At 37.0% G+C, this 19,964-nt stretch overlaps 1 protein-coding gene and 1 long non-coding RNA gene across 3 annotated transcripts; one reads left to right on the top strand and one right to left on the bottom strand.

Moving 5' to 3' along the window:
* Positions 1–5,796: 5,796 nt before the first annotated feature.
* On the bottom strand, positions 5,797–16,256 carry TMEM267 (transmembrane protein 267). 2 transcript variants are annotated; one of them, XR_014846694.1, is made up of 3 exons: positions 15,933–16,256; positions 6,874–9,625; positions 5,797–6,331 (listed from the first exon to the last, which is right to left on the bottom strand). XR_014846694.1 is itself a non-coding variant. In XM_085041964.1 (2 exons), the coding sequence occupies exons 1-2, from the start codon at positions 16,254–16,256 to the stop codon at positions 9,290–9,292; spliced, it is 660 nt and encodes a 219-aa protein (XP_084898090.1). In that variant the 3' UTR covers positions 5,797–9,289. The 2 variants fall into 2 exon arrangements, 1 of the variants encoding a protein (XP_084898090.1); XM_085041964.1 differs by having other exon boundaries at positions 5,797–9,625.
* Positions 12,721–16,369, top strand: LOC146425027 (uncharacterized). Its single transcript, XR_014846695.1, has 2 exons — positions 12,721–12,803; positions 15,945–16,369. It is a non-coding gene; the product is annotated as an uncharacterized LOC146425027 (long non-coding RNA).
* The last annotated feature ends 3,595 nt before the right edge of the window (positions 16,370–19,964 follow it).

The raw sequence follows: 19,964 nt of genomic DNA, 5'->3' as shown, positions 1-19,964 counted from the left end.
CTTCTTTTTTTAATCTCATTTGCAGTCAAGTACCACTGACTATATGTTTTCAGTTAAGGATGGACTACTCTGAATTGTTCACTTCTTCAGAGATCCAGTCTTTGGGCTGCAACAGGAATAAAACTGGAATAAAAGACAAATCTTTCAAATAAATGCTGACTGTCCTGCCCAGGAGTGGTTCTGTGCCCTCCAGAGGACATGACACACTGCCTTCCTGTAATCTATTTCACTATCTGTTTTTTTTTCAAATTATCCAGTGGTTTCCAGACCATCAAATACTTGGATGGAAACAGTCCTGCATATTTGCATTTATTGACTAACTTGGGGCATTGAGTTGATTTACTTTGGCAAGTGAATTTGGTATCCTATTTCCTCATCACTATTCCAGATCCTGTTTCCTAGCACTGGAAAGTTGTTTGCAAAACCTCCTGTGTTTTTGTAGTTTTAAAACCCAAACTATTTCATCACTTTAGGTCAGCTAGCAGGAAGTGACTGGCACCCACCATTAACCACGAAAGTCCAAGCTAGTATTTACAGAGTTTTAAACAAGCTCCTCTCTAGATCAGTCTTTCTCTTGAAGAGCTACATTTCATCGTAACATTCTCATTCAGCTCTACTTCTTCAGATTTGAAGAATTTATTTTTGAATACATTTATTGGCCCAGCTCCTCCACTTGTTCATATTAGACAATAAGCTTTTTCCCTCCTATAAACTAATTAGGGACCTAGTGAGATTGGGTAATTCTTACAGAGCACATTGGAGACAAATGTGAAATGCTACCACCAGAAGAGTCGAGATAGAGGAAAGAAAGGACTGGTCATGGACTGGAGGAAAGAAAACAAGCAGCAGTGAAGTTTTATTTTGATAAAGTATGAAGGGATAAAACATTCAATAGTGTTGAGATTTATTTTCTGTATGTCCCAGAACACCTCTGCTCAACTGTTTTGACTTTGGAAGCCTAGCAGAAAGCCTTCAGGATGTTGGCAAACCAAATTTTCTTGTGTATTTAACTCTGCAACGTCTTTCCTTTTGTGTGAGGCAGCTAAAGGCCTGCAAGTATGGTTTACTTTGGGATAGAAAGGAAGCAGAAATATCAAAACCTTTTGTAAACATGACAGGATGTGAGTGTTTTCAAACAACATCTCCAATGCAAAGTATTCTGTTGTCTTTTTCCCCCCCATGTCTAGGTATAGCACAAACTTGGAAAATTTTAGCAGAAGCCGTTCTCATTACACTGGGAACATCAATGTTTATTACTTTGTAGATGTAATTATGTCAGTGTGGAATCTCAGCTGAAAAATAAAGCTTCTATCTCCAGCAGTAAAGTAACTCCTGCCAGGGAAACTGGAGAGATATTGTGGCATAACATCACCAGTGCCAGGGAAATAACATGTTCTCTACCTTCAATCAGCACTAATCCTTTGGAGATGTGCTTCCCCCACACTCTCTTGGTATCACATACCACCAGCTGAGGAACAGAGCATTCTGCCACAATCAGGCAGTTCACCTTCACCTGTGCCTTTGAAACCTTTCCCCTTTTGCCTGGGGTACGTGCACACCTTATGGAAATGGGAAAAAACTCACTGAAAAGCCAGTCCTTCTGCAAGGTAGGGAGGTAGAACAACGGGGTGAAGAAAAAAGCCAGAGCAAAGCAATTCTGTCTTCAATGCTTTGTTCTCCAACAGACTTTTTCACGCTATAAATTACTTTCTTCCGGAGGAGATTCACCTATAGCCTGTTATGTAAGCAGTTAGGACAGATTCTGATTAAATGTTCGGTGCATGCCTAGTCCAAGGCATTTTTCATCTTTTGTTGAATACCTTTCATAACCATGACAGGTGAATGCTTGTCAATACGTGCCAAAGGCAAAGAAAGTTGTACTGAACACTTCCAAAGCTTTCTGTATGTTCACTATAAAGAGAGTAAATGCTCATACTTGGTGACTAAGAAAACATGTCCTTTTTTTGCAAAGCTAATCCAGGCAACAGAGAACTACAGAAATGCGCCAACATTCCTCACTTTGAAACAGACTGTAAGAATATACTTACTTGTAAATCAAGTCACTGCCAAACTGGTTTACTTATCTGAAATGAGTTTTCAAGAAATTTGATCATTCAACAAGACTTTTAGTAGGTGAAGTTCATTGGCAAAAACCCTTCTTTTTTTGGAAACTCATGATTTTCTTTTTAACAGAAGCAGGTTTTAACACTCACAGAAACCACTGAAGCATGGAGCTCCACCCAGCACATACTCAAGCCACGGCTTCCCTTAACTAACACTGCAGCACTCCTTTGCACTGAGTCTGCAGATGGCAGCAGCAAATACAGCCCACATCTCCCTGGTAGTGCTGCAGGAGGGTTTCTAACTTCAATAGATATTTATCATGACAGTATCAGGTGATCAGATTTTATATATTACCACAGAGACTAGAAGTAACTAGTACATGCTCCACTATAGGATATGTAAACAAAGCCTCTCTGTGTTAAGTTTCCTGGGAGAAAAGGGTGCAAATTTTTAATAAATTTCAAGTTCCTAGTCTAAGTCCCCCCACACCGAGTGCAGAACAAATAGTAAACTAAAGGAAAGGTTTAGCACTGAAAATTTCAGCCATTATAAATATTCTAACTGAAATTGTGAAATCTTTCAAAGAGAAACTCCTGTCTTTGGACAGATTTTGACAAAATTGTCTAACTTTACAATAACAGCTTCATCTGCATTTTAACAGTTAAAATTCATTTTAAAAAGCTGGTCATCCCTTTACTGAAATACGTCAGTCTGGAAGCAACTATAACATCAGTGCCTCCTGAGAACTGGCTCTGGTTGTTTCACTTTTCTATGTTTACATTCTTACGTTACATGTCAAAGAACCCCTAGATAAAATAGTCCATGAAGAGATGGTTCAAGAGGAAATCATGTGAATGGCAGGAAGACAAGCCCAATCTACAATCCCAATTATAGTCATGTATCCTCTAGTTAGAACAATCTGTGATGACTGCAATGCAAGTCAGTACACCAGAAGCATACATCTCTTTTAGGAAGAGATAAATCACATTTCAAGCAACACTGAACAGACTGAGCAGCCATGCACTGAACACAAAGGGTCTCTACGATTGTTTACTGTGAGACAGATGTCTACCACTTACGTCTGCTGTGCCCAGCTGAGGTATCTGGTACATTGAGGCAGCAGGATCATGCTTATCATCCAACTTGAGTTAAGTCAAGCACCAGGAGAGCACATGAAACACTGACAGTGCCTCTGTAGCCATATAAAATTACCATTTGGTCAACATATATATGTAGATATTAAATGAAAGATGTATGATATTAGAGCATGTGGAATTATTTTTCATTTGGGGAAAAATTACAAATAAATTGTGCACATGCATTTTTATGGTATGAAGTTCTGAGTGCCTCTGCTTTGCTCATTTATGTTTGATGTACAAGGCATACAGAACACTCACCCAAGATGCTGGCAAAGCACTCAAACTTTCACCTTAACCAAACACATCAAATAGAAGGGATGATCTATCTCCACATGGAGTAATGAAACAAAAATTACTTGTGTTAAAAGGTCATGCTAGCTACAGCATTTTGTACCAAAACTCCCCAACCATAACTATGTTTCCACAGTAAGATGAGGAAATAAATGAGTGTTTGTGTCTACATACTATATACAGCAAAATGAACAAAATGACACAGATGATTTTGTTGGAAATACATTGATTATGCCTTATTACTCAATCTTACAGTATTCACTTGGCCCAGAAACACCTCAAATTTTTAGAGCAGTCACCACAAACTTTGCTTCTAAACTGCTGGCAGTAATACATAAAAAGGAATTGTTTTTGATTATCAGCAATTTGAATGGTAATGTGGAACTAGCAATATTCTGTCTTCTAAAATCCTTTTGCCAATATTATGTCCCCTACCTCTGATTTAATTTATTTTCCACAGTTACTGTACTGAGCTTCTTTGGCTTCTCTTAAAACCGATGCGAATGAGTGGACAGCAGTTAAAGGAAATTAACCAACACCAGGCAAGGAGCCCTTGCTCAATGTGATTTTTAAAGGGAAAAATAAGATCAAAGTAAGATTGAATTCCCTTGGCAGCATGAGGGAAGCTCCAGGGATATTGCTAACATTCCTTGGCCAAAGGAGTTGTTTCTGTGGTGGATATAGCAACAGCAACTTGGCCAATTACCCCTGCATCCATTTTATTATACAAATCCAGTTTCACACAGGTTGTTCACCCTTTACTAAGGGTCTGTTTACTAAGACAAATGTTTAGAGTCTATCAGTTTTGATTAAACAAATCTGTTTTTAAAAACTGCCTAGAAACCTACTGAACACTTCCATCAAAAGGACAGTGTAATCTCTGTTCTAGTTTTCAATATTCTGAAGATTTCCCTCTAAATTTTAGATTGCACTAAAATGTTTTTGCTAAGTTGCACATATCTGGGTTTCCCAGTCACTGAGACAAACAATTCTCCTCACCCCGAGAAAAATCAATACAAAATTAGGCTAAACAAACAGAAAATTATTATATGAACACAGAAGGACAGATCAGTGTGTGATATGTATTTTTTATATATATAAAAAATAAAAAGTACTGTTTAATAGGGGGGTTTAAGTAACAGGAAATAGTTTTACAATACAGCCTTAAAATATACAATTTGAAAATATAAATTAAAAAATCCAGTGCAGAAGACATAAAATTTGGGAAATTTTAAGAAAGAACTGAAAGCATTGAGTGAGGAAAACTGTTATTACTGTTTTTTTTTAATGAATGCAAAGAGTACTTCAATTTGACAGCTCTTCCTTTGCTTCAATGCAAGGTCTGCCAGTAGCAGAAAAACAAAACCTGTGGGCTCAAAATTACCAGCTGATCAAAGCTCACGATGTTTAACACTGAGAATACAAAATTTCTTCTGCCCTGAATAAATTTGCATAATTGACAGAATTTAGATTGGCTCAATTACTGAAACAGAAATGTACATCTTCTGATGCATTTCATCACTTAGCTTCATACTGACAGTGATGGAATAAAAATACATGTGTCCAAAATTAACTATGTATTAACATTTCCTTCAGTCTGAATTTTAACCCTTTCTCTCTCTTTTGGGAACTTTATTTCCATTTGCAAAGGAAATGTTCTTTTCATAATAAGTCAATGTCAGTGGCCTGCTGTAGAAATTACTTCAGTTTAATTCAAACTTAGCATCATTTTCCTTGGGAACTGGCATAAATGATGAAAAATTTCTTTATCAATATCTTATTAAGGGCACATGATATAACATACTGCACTGTAGAAAAAAGTGATACCAGCAATCAGGTGAAAATACAGATAACATTTTAAACTAGAATACAAAGTGATAGGAAACAAGTTAACTCATTCTGTTAAGGCCACTAGGCAATCAGGAGAAATTTTATCTTATTTCTCCAGGACTGGGGAGAAGAAACAGTCTAACATTTTTCTGTTAACTTGGCAACTATTTAGCACCTACTTTTGTCAGCAGCAACCCATCAAAGCAAGAAAAAAAGCAGCACAGTTCCAACCAAGGAAGTCAGAAAAACCCTACACTTTCTTCAACTTTTTAAGTTCAGGTTGAAAATACATGAAAATGTTTTGATTGTTATATTAAAAGAATTGCTGAAACACCTCATATTTCAGTGATATGTACAATACATTGTGTACATCATTAGCTTGACTTTGCAAACCATGTTTTGTGTTATTCACATGCTTTTTGTATTTTACATTTGCCCTTTATTGTAATGCATACAGTAAAGCACAAAGCCATTGTGTTTTCAGTATCTTGGTTTATTTTTGACATGATTTTGCTACACATGGCAGGATCAATGCATAGTTGACAACATCAGTGACTTTGAAATGTACATGAAATTCTGGCACGGGATCGCTGGGCAGTTCATATGTTGGGTGACACAGGTCCCAGCATCTGCCTGGATGGGATAAAACAACTTGAACAATGCCCTTTTTGCAAAGCTATCAGTGGTGAATGGAGAAGAGCGTTGTTCTGGTGCTTTTGGTGTTGAGTGATGCTGAAACAAGCCTGACTCATCAATCCCCAAGTTAAACATACCTGATAGAGAGGTGAAGCTCTGGCAGACCTGGTAAAGTACCAGATAAAGCAACAAACAAGTGTCACTGCTGCTAACTTATCTAAAGATGCTGAGCTGACACAGCTGTTTGAGAAACATACGGCCCACTCCCACTTTTTAATGAGCTGGGAGAGTCTTCCAACAATACCCTTTTTGGAGCATGTGTGGAGGTTCCTTCCTTGAGCTGGGATGTGTCCCAAGGCTACTACCTGAAGCTGAGAGAAAAACATTTGCCCACGGTTACTGGTATGGGTGAGTAGCATCAATCTCTACTTCATAATTTCTTTTGCTACCTTTGATATAATTGCTTCAATATTGCTTCAAAAACAGTGGACTGAACTAGGCTAGTAGTTATAGCTACCTGTACTGTGTAGCAAATAATTCTGATTAAGATGTTTTAGTTGAATAATTATCATAATAAATAATTTTTATATAAATATCTCTGGTTTGTCATCCTTAATCCTGCAGGACAAAGCTGTGAAAAGGTTCGGTAACACCTATTTAATCCATTAACATAAACCATTGACAGAGTCTGGGGCTAAGGCTGGATCCAGCTGCACCCAGAGACCTCTCTGAAGAGTTCAGAAAGCAAGATAGTCCCATCTGTGCCTTGTGACTCAACAAGAAGGCTTCTCTAACAAACTGTAGCTCCCCCTCTGCTCATGACACACAAGCTGAAACTAACACCTAACTTCTCCTTTGTACCCTACTCTGGGTACCCACAAATTACAGCATTACATACAATGTGTCAGTTTACCTTGAAAAGTTGCCAGTGGCCTCAGCTAAAGCTGCCTAAATGTCAGGTTGAGGCGTGAGACTGCCACGTGTGTCTGGAGGGAAAGAAGTAATGTGGTACAAGTATGTGCTACTTTCCTTTATAGGTGTCAGAGTGGGGTTCACCTATTGCTGTGGTAGAACTGGTGCAAGAACAGGGCCAGAAAAAGTAGTATTTCAAAATGCAGCTTAAAATTATTGTAAAAGCTCACACAGAAATATCTAGAAATACAGAGAATGAAAATATGCAGTTTTAAACTACTGAAGATGTACCCATTAATTGATCCTTAAATGTAGCTAGAACAGTACAGTACTGATCTTAAGGACTGTGGGTGGACGTATAGTTACCAGAAATGCTACAGCTGAGATAAATCACTCAATCTAAAAGTGAGAAAGTATAATTCTACACTTTGTTCCTATATACATTTCCCTTTGCAAGAAATCTGGATAAAGCACAAAATTATACAAATATTTTACTGTGAAACAAGAATACAGAAAATTTTCTACACACACTTCAGTGTTCACCCCTTGCACAAAATTTATTCATTATTGGCATTTCATAGCCTATTGTTTAAAATACAGGACAGAAGTAAATGAATGCGAAATGCTTCTCTAGCAAACCATCATGCCTTTGGATGAAAGACAGTTTTGATCCGAGGGCTCTAAAGGAAGACATTTCTTATGCCGTTTCTGGAAAACTCTAAGGGACAGAAATCCATAGCACGAGGATAACCCTCAGGAATGTTCTGCTCTTCCAATCTTTTTTCTAAGAATGAAACTTTTTATTCATTTTATAATAAAGGCTAGACAGGCCCACTGTACTATCAGACAAATTTGCATTGGTGTACATTTCTAATATGAAGAACAGACAGGGCAGAGACTATTCTTTTGGTGGAAAGACGCATTTTAAAGAGGTGAAACACTTTGTGTAATTAGCAGAGAGTGCTGCAAAGAGCCTTAAGTATTCTGCAGCCGCAGAAAGTTTCTGGTACTCATTAAGACAGGCATTCCAGTTAATAATTACGTTTTTTTTAACTTTATCCTAATACACATTTAATAATGCAAATGCATTATGAACACATCACGTAAATTCTTGTACCCCTTGGTAATGTGAGTTAAGCACATGCTACCCTATACATGCAGTTCCATAAAAATAATCCCCTTTGACAGCTATTTATCACAAGCTGGAGTAGTTAAGGCCCCATCTCTTTAATGGGCAATGATAAAAAAATTAAAAAATTATTAATAGACATCCTCAGCTTGTACACCACAAGCTATACAAGTCTAGACAGTCTTGTCTAGTTAGACAAGACCAGACAATTTTTAATTTGGGACTCCTTCTGAGAGATGTCTATAAATGAAAACTGAATAGTCTATAGTGCAAATTACTGCCTCATAAACCTGCAGCATAGTAACACTTTTCCTTAAGGAACTTATTTATGAGGAAATGTCTATTTCTGTATAATAATAATAATAATAATAATGCATTTTATTTTACAATTTTGAGGATGATATTGCACTTAATAGAAAATGCTTTATTAAGAAGTAATGTTTTTAAGCAAACTTGTATTATGAGAAAATTTTATTTTCTTGTGTCTCCCTGAATCTTCACACAATTCTTAAATATTTACTAAAACTCCTTGGTTTAAATTAAATAGTAGTCATAATTAGTGAATTTCTTAAAATTAAACAATTTGGCCAACACACCATAATACTACAACCAAACTGTCTTCTCCTTTCCAATTTTGAAGCTAGTAATTATCTGCAAATGTAGTACCAAGCAACTACAGCGGAATATAGAATTTAGTAAAACACTCTGTGATAGCAGGTTCAAAGAGGTATGGACAGACAGTTTGAAATACAGGCAGTATTTCTTTTAAAATAGTTGAATACAAGAGTCCAGCAAGACTCCTAACAAATAAATAAATAAATTCAAAAGGCTGATTTTTTTAGAAGTGCCATACACTATTAAATCCTCAGTAATACTTAGCATTTATATAGAACTTCCCATTTTTAAAGTGCTATACAAATACTCCCTAGATGAAATGTATTCTCTAAAGGCAGAATACAAATCCAAAGTGAATGGTGATCAGATGAATGGCAGTCAACTGTAATGTAATTACTACAGAGAGAGACTAAGTACATTATAAAGCAGCTCGCTATGCATGAACTATCATGGAAGACCACACACTGTACAAGGGAAATGTACAGATGTAAAATTATTATCATTCATTAAATAGGTTCTATGACCACAAAGAATTGTCCCAAAAGCTGTAATTGGCTCCACAACCTTCCACTGCCAAACTCAGAAGGTGTAGGAAACATAAGGAAACCCTTCAGTGATAGACAGGCAGGTCATTTCAAGTGCTACCACAAAGAGCCTTTAAAAGCCATCATTCCTATACATCAATACGGATTCCATGTTTTATAGACATTAATTCTCTAGTGCCTGTTAAATACATAATAAATGAACACAGGTGAGGTAAAGATGCTGTAATTGCCACGTACAGCCAATATGGCAAAGGAGGAGTTTTTCCAAATGGGCAGATCCACAGGCCATGACGAATCCCATCACGGACATGATGAGAAGTCCAGGATATGAATAACATCCAGGGAAGAAAGCACCATGAGTCCTTAAGCCTGAAAATCTGCATAAAAAACTTTAAAGACAGAGCCACCACAGGAATCACAGTAGAACAATGAAGAAGTGGTCTCCGTGGAAGAGTGAGAGCAGCCTGCAGAAGAGAACAATGTTATTGGCAATGGCTACAACTGTGACAAGAGAAGAAAAGTTTCATGAGTGTCTACAGCTGTATTGTCAGGTGACAAAGTGGCAGCAGAAAGAAAAACATGCTGTTCTTTTCCATTGCAATTAATCAAAACCAACAATAGGATTATTTAATGCTTGAGAGTTGTGTGCTGCCCTGTCTCTATTGCATGATATGAATCATGCATCCTACTAAGTACTATCAGTACAGCAAAACAGGGAGGGAGAGGGATGAGGTATCCTATTTGTCATATAGTCATGTGATATGCTGGAACTTGTATAATCTGCTGCAGTGATTATATGTATTTAAGTTCAAGACAATTAAAACAAAAACAACCATGCAATACACTTGAAATATTTCATACGTTTTACTTGAAATAAATAATGTGCTTTAATGGCAGTTATTTTCAAAAATACATCCTGTATTTTACTACAGTTGCCACCTGTAAAGTTGTTTCAGTTGCACAATGTTTAAAACAGAACAATAATTTTCAATACAACAAAAATATGATGAAAGCTACATGTATTTTGATCACTTTGAGACAGTATTCTTCATGGACAGGCAAAACAGATTTCATAAACCAACATCTGAAGCATTTGAGACTGGGCTTTTTGAATCAACTACTTGTTTAACACTAACTCAGTTGAAAGCCTGATATTTAGTTTAATAAGGTGGATGTCTAGTGAGATTAGATGTAGCAATTTTAAGAAGTGATAATGTCAATCTAATATACTTATTTGAGAAGATATTCTGTGGCTGTACTCAGTAGCAACATAACCACAAATTCATATAGAGTGAAAAAACAGTAATGGTATTTTGGAGTTCTAATCTACAAATAACAAGATTCTTGTTTCTATAAACACACAAGAAACAACAGCACATTAATAAAAGATCTATAGAAGTGCTATTGTAATATTAATTGGCTCAATTCAGGTAGGGGTGAACATTAGGAAAGACTGTAACAGGCCCCAGAGACATAACATGACAGTGGTGTATCTGTTTGCTGTGTTGAACATGTCCCTCACTGCACCTACTGCAGGAAGCAAACAAAGCATCTCTAACCTGTTGATTCTTCAGCTGTGTTAATCCTTGCAGCATTCAACAGCAAAAGGGCCTGGCAGTGGGACTCTGAAGCAGGTTTATCAAGTTTATGCATAATTTAGATAACTGCATGGAACCCTATCTTCTCTGCAAAGAAACTTTGATGTAGCCTTAGCCAATTAATACAAAGATGGGAAGTTATGGACTATCTTGAAATATAATAGCTCATGCTTTAAACCAAAGCCAACATTAAAAGGACTGCAGAAAGCTTTGCTCTATTAGCTTCCCACCACCTGCTTGTCCATGGCTCTCCTGATCAGGTAATGGGATTAAAAGCTTACAAACCATCTCAATAATTTTTAACTCTGTTGTTGTGGACCCACAAGTAAGTTGGTGCAAAGGCTGTATTTTCTACAACTTTAGTTCTGTTTCACAAGTGGATTGTTCATAGATTAAAGTAGAAAAATTCTGAGATGATGAAATTGTTTATCACCTGCCCTACAAAGAGTCAGATTTTTGTTACTGTCAGCAAGAGCCTCAAAAGTACATACTAACATATTTTGAAAAAAACTGGACAGTGATATGTTTCAGCAGATAGTCTACTGAATGGTGTCTATGTCTGCACTTCAAAAAAAAGCCAGTAGTAAAGTCTAAATTAATCTTTTCCCTCTGGCCTATTAAGGGTAGGTGCTAACAGCAACACAGTGAATAAGGAAAATTTTAATGTTACTTATGTACACAGTTTATCAATATTGGTGCCAATCTTTATCCAGTTATGGAAAGGTGATGCTAAAATTCTTTTCATACAAATTTTAGATGACAGGGTTATTCATATAGCAAACCTGCATGTTCAATTTTAGCAAGAGAAAGTCCTGTTTTGTAATTTCAGTACAGCCATCCAGCTTCTGATATGATGTTGCCTAAGGTCTGAAAGAAGAACAGTCTGTTTTGTCTTTTACATTCTGTGACTAAAGGAACACTTATATCCTTGAGTTGCCAAGCCCTGGAGACAGACAGGTAGTTCTGTTTGGTAATATAAGCTGTTATACTCTCTTTCTCCTAACAGGCAAGTTTGTTTGCCTTCAGAAATCACTAGATTAAAAAAAAAAACAAACCCAAAAAGCCAAAAAACCAAACCAAACCAAACCAAACCTACAAGCCTTTTCCACCTTAAACCTCCTGGAAAAAGTTGAAAACAGAATTTATTTGCAAACGACCTTTTCCATCTGCCTACATGTTCAATCAGGTGTGAGATCATCCTGAAGTTGATGCTCCTCCAGCCTCTCTCACTACAATGAGCAGCTGGAGACAGGAGACAATAATTGCGTGCAGGAGAACCCACGCAAATTATCTGCTTTAATGCTCATGGTGACACCATGGATATTATGTAACAACAGATGCTCCCTCACTCATATTCTGTGGCGCTTCACAAGCCTCAAGCCTTTAGTTTACAGTAACATATTCAAACTAACATGTATTATAGTTGTAATATTGATAATACAGTAACATATTCAATGCTATATTAACTGTGATTGTGCAAAGCTTATTCTCCAATTCCAGAAATGCTCCTGTGCAGCCCAGGTTGGTCATGGGTGGCACATTTACCAGCAGTGTTATGTTTGCCACCAACTGCATTTTCTACTGTTTTAGAATTTGGTGAGTCTTTAGTATCAAGACAGCAACTTCTGCATGTCTGCTCTGTAACATGAGTGCCTGGGCTGCAGTCCTGATGGACTCTGGGAGAAGCCCATCGTGCCATGCACTCCTGACTGACGACAGGATTGACACAGGAACCATCACCTTTAGAGCTATTCAGTGAGACAGATTCTTCTACACTTGTGTGCACAGTAAAAAACACGTGGAACACAAAGAACTACAATTTCCAAGTAGTGAAGTCATTGTAGACTTCATACTTGTTGCAAAAATAATGTGGGCAAAAGGTCAGATCACATGGTACTTGGTACACAAGTATTTATCAGAGCAAACACATAAATACCACAGGTGACTATTTACCCTGAATACTGCAGAAAAATAATGATGACCATGAAAAACAGACCAATGGGCCAAACAACACAAGCACCGAGCTGTGTCAGCAGGAACAGAAGTAGGTGACTGGAGGGGTGTGAAGGTAGCAATTGGAGGTAGAAGGCAGTACTGCCTTGTGCTGCACAGAAAGGTTACAATAGAATAAGTAACCCGTCATCAGATTTAAAAGTGATGATGAAGTGCTTTATAGGTAATTGAGCAGAGTGATGTGAAAAATACTATTGGTACAAATTAGTAACAGTGGTGTGGTTAATTAATTAGACTTATTAATTTATTAGTTATTTAGTAATGTGTTGCAAAAGCAGTAAACATGGTAGTCTCTTAAAGCAGTTACTTTCAATCACACTTTCAATTTAAAGATGAAGAATGGGACTGTAACTACCAAATAGGTAGTAAAAAAGTATCTACCCAATATGTAGTAAAAAAAATATCCCATGAAGTAATAAATTACATAGGTGACAGCCTGAAATTATGCCATGAAACTGAGAGCCACATCGTATTAAGCAGAGGAAAGAAAAATCACACATTACATTCAGATCTAGCTGGCCAGATAGCACACAGAAGAAAAGTTTATGGGGATTACACTACATCAGAAACCAAAGGTACTCTGATGGCACTGCAATAAGATGTAAAACCTGTAACATTATTTTTTCTTTTTTAAGGCCAGAAGTATTGTATTTTTGTGCCACAGAAGGGAATTAATCTATGGTATTTGGCTCAAACGAAGTCTCACCTAAAATGCTACTCATGGATTTGGATAGGACCCCTTAAAGGTAATTTTGGCAAAAAAGCAATAGAGAGAAATAGTATGAAGTTTAGAAAACATAAATTTATTCCCTCATTTTTCTGGGGAAGTTATTTAACTGAGAAGAAAGTCTTTCTAAAGAATACTGGCTTTGCAAGTTGTAATGATGTTTTTGCTCAAGGAGTCAGGAGACCTACACTGGATTACTTCCTTTATTAGCCCAGTTAACATATGGAAAGGAAAGGAGTTGGTAGGCAAACTGCTTTGAAAAAGCCTTTGGGCATCTTGTCTTCTCCTTACCTCAGCTAAGTAAATTTGGCTACTAAAAGGGCTATGATTCTACCTGCTGTATTTTGTGTTTCTGATTTGAAACAAATTTTTGGGGAGAGCACAGAAATCAGCTTTTTTTTAAAAAAAAAGCCCTAAATAATAAGAGAATTAGGTCTAACTGTCAACAACAATACTTCAGGCTGGATTAGAAAATGAACTGCTATCTGCTTGTGAACTGAAACAACACAGGAACAAATTAAGCCACAGAATTACAAAAATTTACTTGGTTTCACATACTAGGGACAGGCTAGGCTACACAAACGGTCTCCATCACGATAGGTGTAAGTATATTTAACCTTGCCTCACTGCCAAGAGGCAGGTCACCTCCCAGTTCCATGATACAACTCAATACTCAGTTTTCCAAACTGACATCAGTGAAGTGTGACATCTAGTGGTCATTATTAACTAAATACTGCTAATCATCTCAAATACATTAAAAAGCAGCAATAAAATTTTAATACTTTCTAATAGCCAGCCATTAATTTACTTGCATTTGCTGACTTTAAAATAAGAAAAACAGATGAAAATAATTAGATATTTAAATTATATTCCATATTATTATTCTGTAATAATATTATAGGACCCATTAATCAATCAAGCTAACTTCCCTTTTCTTTATATAGTTTTTTAATTGTACAGTATTTCCACATGCAAGAAGTACAGAAAAGGGAAGAGCTAGGGAGCACCTAGGGAAGAAGCCTGACTGTCCATGTGGCAAAGGTGGTGGTCAGTGGTACTCTGGGCTGCATTAGGAGTGTGGCCAGCAGGTCAAGAGACCCAATTCTTCCCTTTCTCCTCAGCACTGGTAAAGCTAAGAGGAGAAAACTGACCAAATGCACAAATAAAATGCGTCTTTTCTATACAACGATGATACTGGATGTAAACAAAAACTATTCACCCACCAGAAGTCTGATTTTTACATCTCAACTATAAGCAATACTAGCTTCTTGCACTTAGCTGTCATCTAAATACTTTAAAAAAATTGGTAAACCATTGTTCCTCTTTAATTACATGAATATAGAGAATAGGACCTTCCTTCCTTCCTTCCTTCCTTCCTTCCTTCCTTCCTTCCTTCCTTCCTTCCTTCCTTCCTTCCTTCCTTCCTTCCTTCCTTCCTTCCTTCCTTCCTTCCTTCCTTCCTTCCTTCCTTCCTTCCTTCCTTCCTTCCTTCCTTCCTTCCTTCCTTCCTTCCTTCCTTCCTTCCTTCCTTCCTTCCTTCCTTCTTCCTTCCTTCCTTCCTTCCTTCCTTCCTTCCTTCCTTCCTTCCTTCCTTCCTTCCTCCCCTCCCTCCCTCCCCTCCCTCCCTCCCCTCCCTCCCTCCTTCCTCCCTCCCTCCCTCCCCTCCTCATCATTGAAAAGTGTAATAGTAATATGAGCAAATTAGAGGAGGAAAACTACTCAAAAAGACAGCCATAATGTGGTAGCACTAATTCTATTGAGAAACTCTGTCCTAACAAGCAGTTCTGTAAATGGACGATGATCCATTCACTCCTTAACATGAGCCAGTGCACCTTTTTACTTATACTAACAAGCTAACACTTGCTTTACTACCATTTAAAAAATTTTTTTGCAATTTTTTGAAGAACTATATTTAAATGCAACTCAGACTGCCTTTTTAATGGTGACAGCTCACATATAGCTTGTTTGCGGGAGAAATATTTAGGACTGGCTAAAACCAATGTATTAGTCAGAAAGACTGAATGAAATGAAACAGAAGCTCTATCATCTACATTTCAGATACTTCCACCCCACATTTCAGGTATTTCTAACCCTTACTGTAAAAAGAAATGCAATAATCTGCTTCATTCAGAAAAGTGTGCAAGGCAGCACTTGACTGCATAAATTAGATAACAAAGCAACCATGTGATACATGCAGAATAGCACATACATGTGCAAAACTCTTTTTCCTTCTAAGTAGCAGAAACTTAAGAGTAGATGTAAAATATTTTTATGTTTTTTAAAATTGTAACAACTGGATAAAAACATAATTCCTGTGTATTTATTAAGTGTATTTAATTAAATTATCAATGGAACTTTCTTCGTTTAGGACGTGGTAGAAGAAAAATAAAGTAAACATTGATAAATTAACAAATTACTGATCTATTGACTTACCTTTAATGACAGGGATCCAGCAAGAAAGAAGTGGTCCACATCAATGACAGAGGCAAGGAAGCCAGCCAGAGTGACCTCAGTGAAGTCACTTTTCTTCCTGAGTCCAATCACTATCGCCCAGGACCACATCCCCAAAACACCATGCACTGCATTATCAGATAAGGCTCGGAGCCAGTCATTTTGCTGAATGAAGGAAAACTGCAGAAGTCTGTCTGCTATAAAGCAGAATATCCCCAAACCTAGACTGGAAATGACTGAGGCTGTGCTAAAAGTCTGGAGAAGAGCATGGGCCTTTTCAGTCTCAGATGCCATGACCAAAACCATGTCACAGCACTCAAAATGTCAATAGGATACACTCTGTGCATTGTCCTTTGTATCGTCAGTTGTTCTGTAAATGCCAGAGATCAGAAAGAAAATTATTAAACAAAGAAAAGCCATTTGTACAAAGCATTTGTTATCACAGCTACAACTGGGCATTAAGAACCCAAATCCAGTGCTTGCATTTAACATTCCCAGGGAATTTTTTATTTCAGTTAAGTTTATTTATTGACTTAAACACTATAGCTCTGAATTAAAACCTCTGCCCTGTTTTAATTAGAGCCAGCACAAGTAACATGGAGAGCTCTAATTCCATTTACTGAAATGTTAAATATTACAAAATAACTTGAAACATATCTATGATAATACAATGCATATGTATGTTTCAAGATTCCTTCTGGTCTTAAGTACATTATTTAATCCAATATCTTGGATTTATTTGGATTGGATTTAATCCGATACATTGCAACAACAAAAGAAGTTTCAGTTTGGAGGATTCTTAGGACTGATGCTCAAAATTCCAGATCACTCTATACAACAACTGTTAAAACAGAGTTTTAAACCTTATAACCCAATCTGCTATTTAGTTTTCATCCTTTGCCAACATATGTATTATTTCCCTGGTACTCTTTCCTGAGGAACCCCGTGTTTAGTTTGGAGACTGGAAAGTAGAATAAGCCCTAAGAAAACCAAACCCACTCAAATATCTTCACTATTTATAATAAACACAAAGACAACAACAATTTAGTCAAGCAAAATAAGCAAAACTACCTCCTTACAAAACTACCTAAGCTTTTTCTCAGCATGTACCCCGACAGAAAACTCTGCTGTTAGTTTTAGGACTTATCTATTGTCTGCCACATTACCTTTGTAACTCCTCTTTTTGCAAGAAAAATTCTAACTGTCCCAACTGTTATGCTAGTCTTTTTGGAGAGCTGTATGGACAGACCACAGTTTTAAAGACTATATCCTGTCTAAAAATGGATTCTTCCCATGAGTTCACCATTTTTTGTGCAATACATTAAATCCTGACAACCCTTCTTTATTTGGTAATTTTTTTATTCTGAAGGGACTTTTTGAGTGTATTAGATTTCCTTTGAAAACAAGGAACAAAGCTGACACATAATTATGATTTTAAACATATTATTGATTATAAGTCTCACAAGATAGAAATGTTTCTTCCAGATTATTTACATGTGTCCTAGGTTACAATACAGATGTATTTAGTATTCTATTACCACCAGCTGTGGGCCATTAGCTGTTATCACCTGCTAATGACCCATCCCTGATAACAGACAATGGGCCATCAAGGACCCACCACATGACTCATGGAATTATCCTATTGTGAGATGCTCTGCCCAGGAGGGAGGAGCCAAGCATTCCCACCTGGATATAACCTGGCCTTGGAAGCACCTAGATAGCCCTGTGTACTGGGTTCCCAAGGGACAAGAGCTACTTCTGGCCCTTCAGCTGGAGACCAGACCTTCACAGGATCACTGCTTCAACTAAACTACTTCAGTTGGACTGCTACCACCACCCTAACTGGGTGCCACGTTGTATCTGACTTTGTTAGTGCTTTTCCTTGTATTATTTCACTTATTGTTAATTTTCCTATTAAATTTTAATCCTGATTTGTGATCTCTCACTGGTTTGTTTTCAAACTAGTACAAAATGCCTGCTCATTGTAGAATTATCCACAAGACAGAACTACTGACATCTATGTAGAAAAAGAAAAAAAGCCCACTGAATAATTTATTTGGAAAACATTAAAAAAAAGTGAAAGAGAAGAAAGCATGAATAATACATGGACTTTGCACAGAGATGAAAAAAGTGGGTCAAGTTAAGAGTCTGTTAACTATGCCTATGCCTCTTCTGAATGAATGTGTAGACACAGATTTCCCGAAACAATGTAAGTGCCATTTTCTGGTGGGTGACCTTACAGTACGCAGGACATTGCTGAATGCTGAATTCCATTTTAAGGAAAAAATTGTGATCTTCTAACAAATGTTTATTCTATATAGCCACCATGTCAGATTGGATTTCATTTAAAATTCCCATAAAAGCTGTGTAAAAATCCAATCTGTGAAGAGTTGATGTAGCAACATACCTTTAAAAAGCACACCAGTACTCAGAATCAAAATTTCCCTGGGACTAGGAGAACATATTTTTTTCCATCACAAGTGCCTCATTCCAGTAGGAAATGTGGTCTATGCCTCAGTGTTGAGCCTCTGTGCTTTCTGAATCCACTCTGCCCAGTCCATTGCAGGAAATACCAAACACCTTTTGTTCCATCCTAAATAAAAACAAACCAGGCGCCAGTAAGCACTGATACTACGCAAAACTGCATACACGAAATATGAACAACCATAAAAATACCAAGAAAGAATAAACATGTATTAATTTGTAAACAAATATAACTGAGCTAAAAGCAACTTCAGCTAGAGCTCTAAAGCTCCATAAAAGAAAGGAAGAAAAAGACCGTAAAACAAGAGAAGAGCAGAAATAAAACCAGAACACGACAATAACTAGAAGACAATAGAATCAAAAGTCAAAAAGTCTGAAAAGAGCAGTTCCAGTCTTCCAAGTAACTGCACTTCAACAGACAGAGCAATCCATTGTTACAGATTTCTTCTTGTGCCTGAAAGATTCCCACCTAATGAAACATTTATGAGTCCATTCAGGGATCTCTTTTGTTGATTCCACCGCACCACTTAGTGATCTTGGAATAGATAAAGAGAGATCTAGAAATTCATATAGCAACAGAGGTCTATGTCAATTCTGTGTTAGGCTTACACTGCTTTGCTATGCGTAGTATTAAAATGTGTTCTTTGAGGCAGAATGAAGGACAGGATGCAAAACTGGCTTTGGGCTGATGGCAGTCAAGAGCCATGTCCAACTGTTGTTTTTAAACAGCCTGTCTCAGCCACCTTTTTAGAAAGAAATGAGTGCTGCCTGTGTAAAAATCAACTCATTCCCAGGCACAACAGCATTACCTAGAAATATTGTGCAGATCAAGAGTGAAATCAGACTAGAGAAAACAAAACTCTGTTCAACCAATATCATCTCTGAAATTATAAATTTTAATGTAAAACTTGAAACTTTTCCCCGAAAAATGATGCATTCCAGGCTGGTTCCAAAAATATCACAAAGTGTAATAGTTTTCCCAGCATATAAATGTCAGAAAGAAGTCGTGGAACTTACATTCTTGTTGAAACAGAAAAGTGGGGAATAATTCAGACAAGAATGCTTAAAAACCTCTGTGTGGTCAGTCTAAGTAACATGCTGAAGGAAAGTTTCAGGTTCATTTTACAAAAAACACAACAGCTGATAGTGTCATTTTTACACGAGATAAAGCACTAAACATATCTCTGACTATAGTCTCAAAGTGCATTTTTTTGGATATGCTTTATTTAATTAAAGCAAATTACCAAGATAATTTTAACGAACACAGAGTTAACACTTTAAATTACTGACACAAGAAGATATTTAGATCAAAACTAAATATGCATTCAGGAAAGCAGCTGACACGAGGCCATGGTGTATGAGCAAAAAAAAAAATCCAACAGCTAAAATGACCACTTAGAAACATTGCTCTCCATAATTTTTGCCCCGGTTTTGCAAGCCATTATCAGGTATGCGAAAACATACAGGAATTTAATGCATAAAGTTACAGAATCAAAGAATCGATTAGGGTGGACAAAATATCTGAGATGA

This window comes from Lichenostomus cassidix, chromosome Z (assembly GCF_008360975.1).
Source record: "Lichenostomus cassidix isolate B80296 chromosome Z, HeHo_3.0, whole genome shotgun sequence".
In the NCBI taxonomy this organism is placed as follows: Eukaryota; Metazoa; Chordata; class Aves; order Passeriformes; family Meliphagidae; genus Lichenostomus; species Lichenostomus cassidix.
The sequence above is the reverse complement of the archived record's forward strand: the minus strand, read 5'-3'. Positions and strand labels throughout refer to the sequence as shown.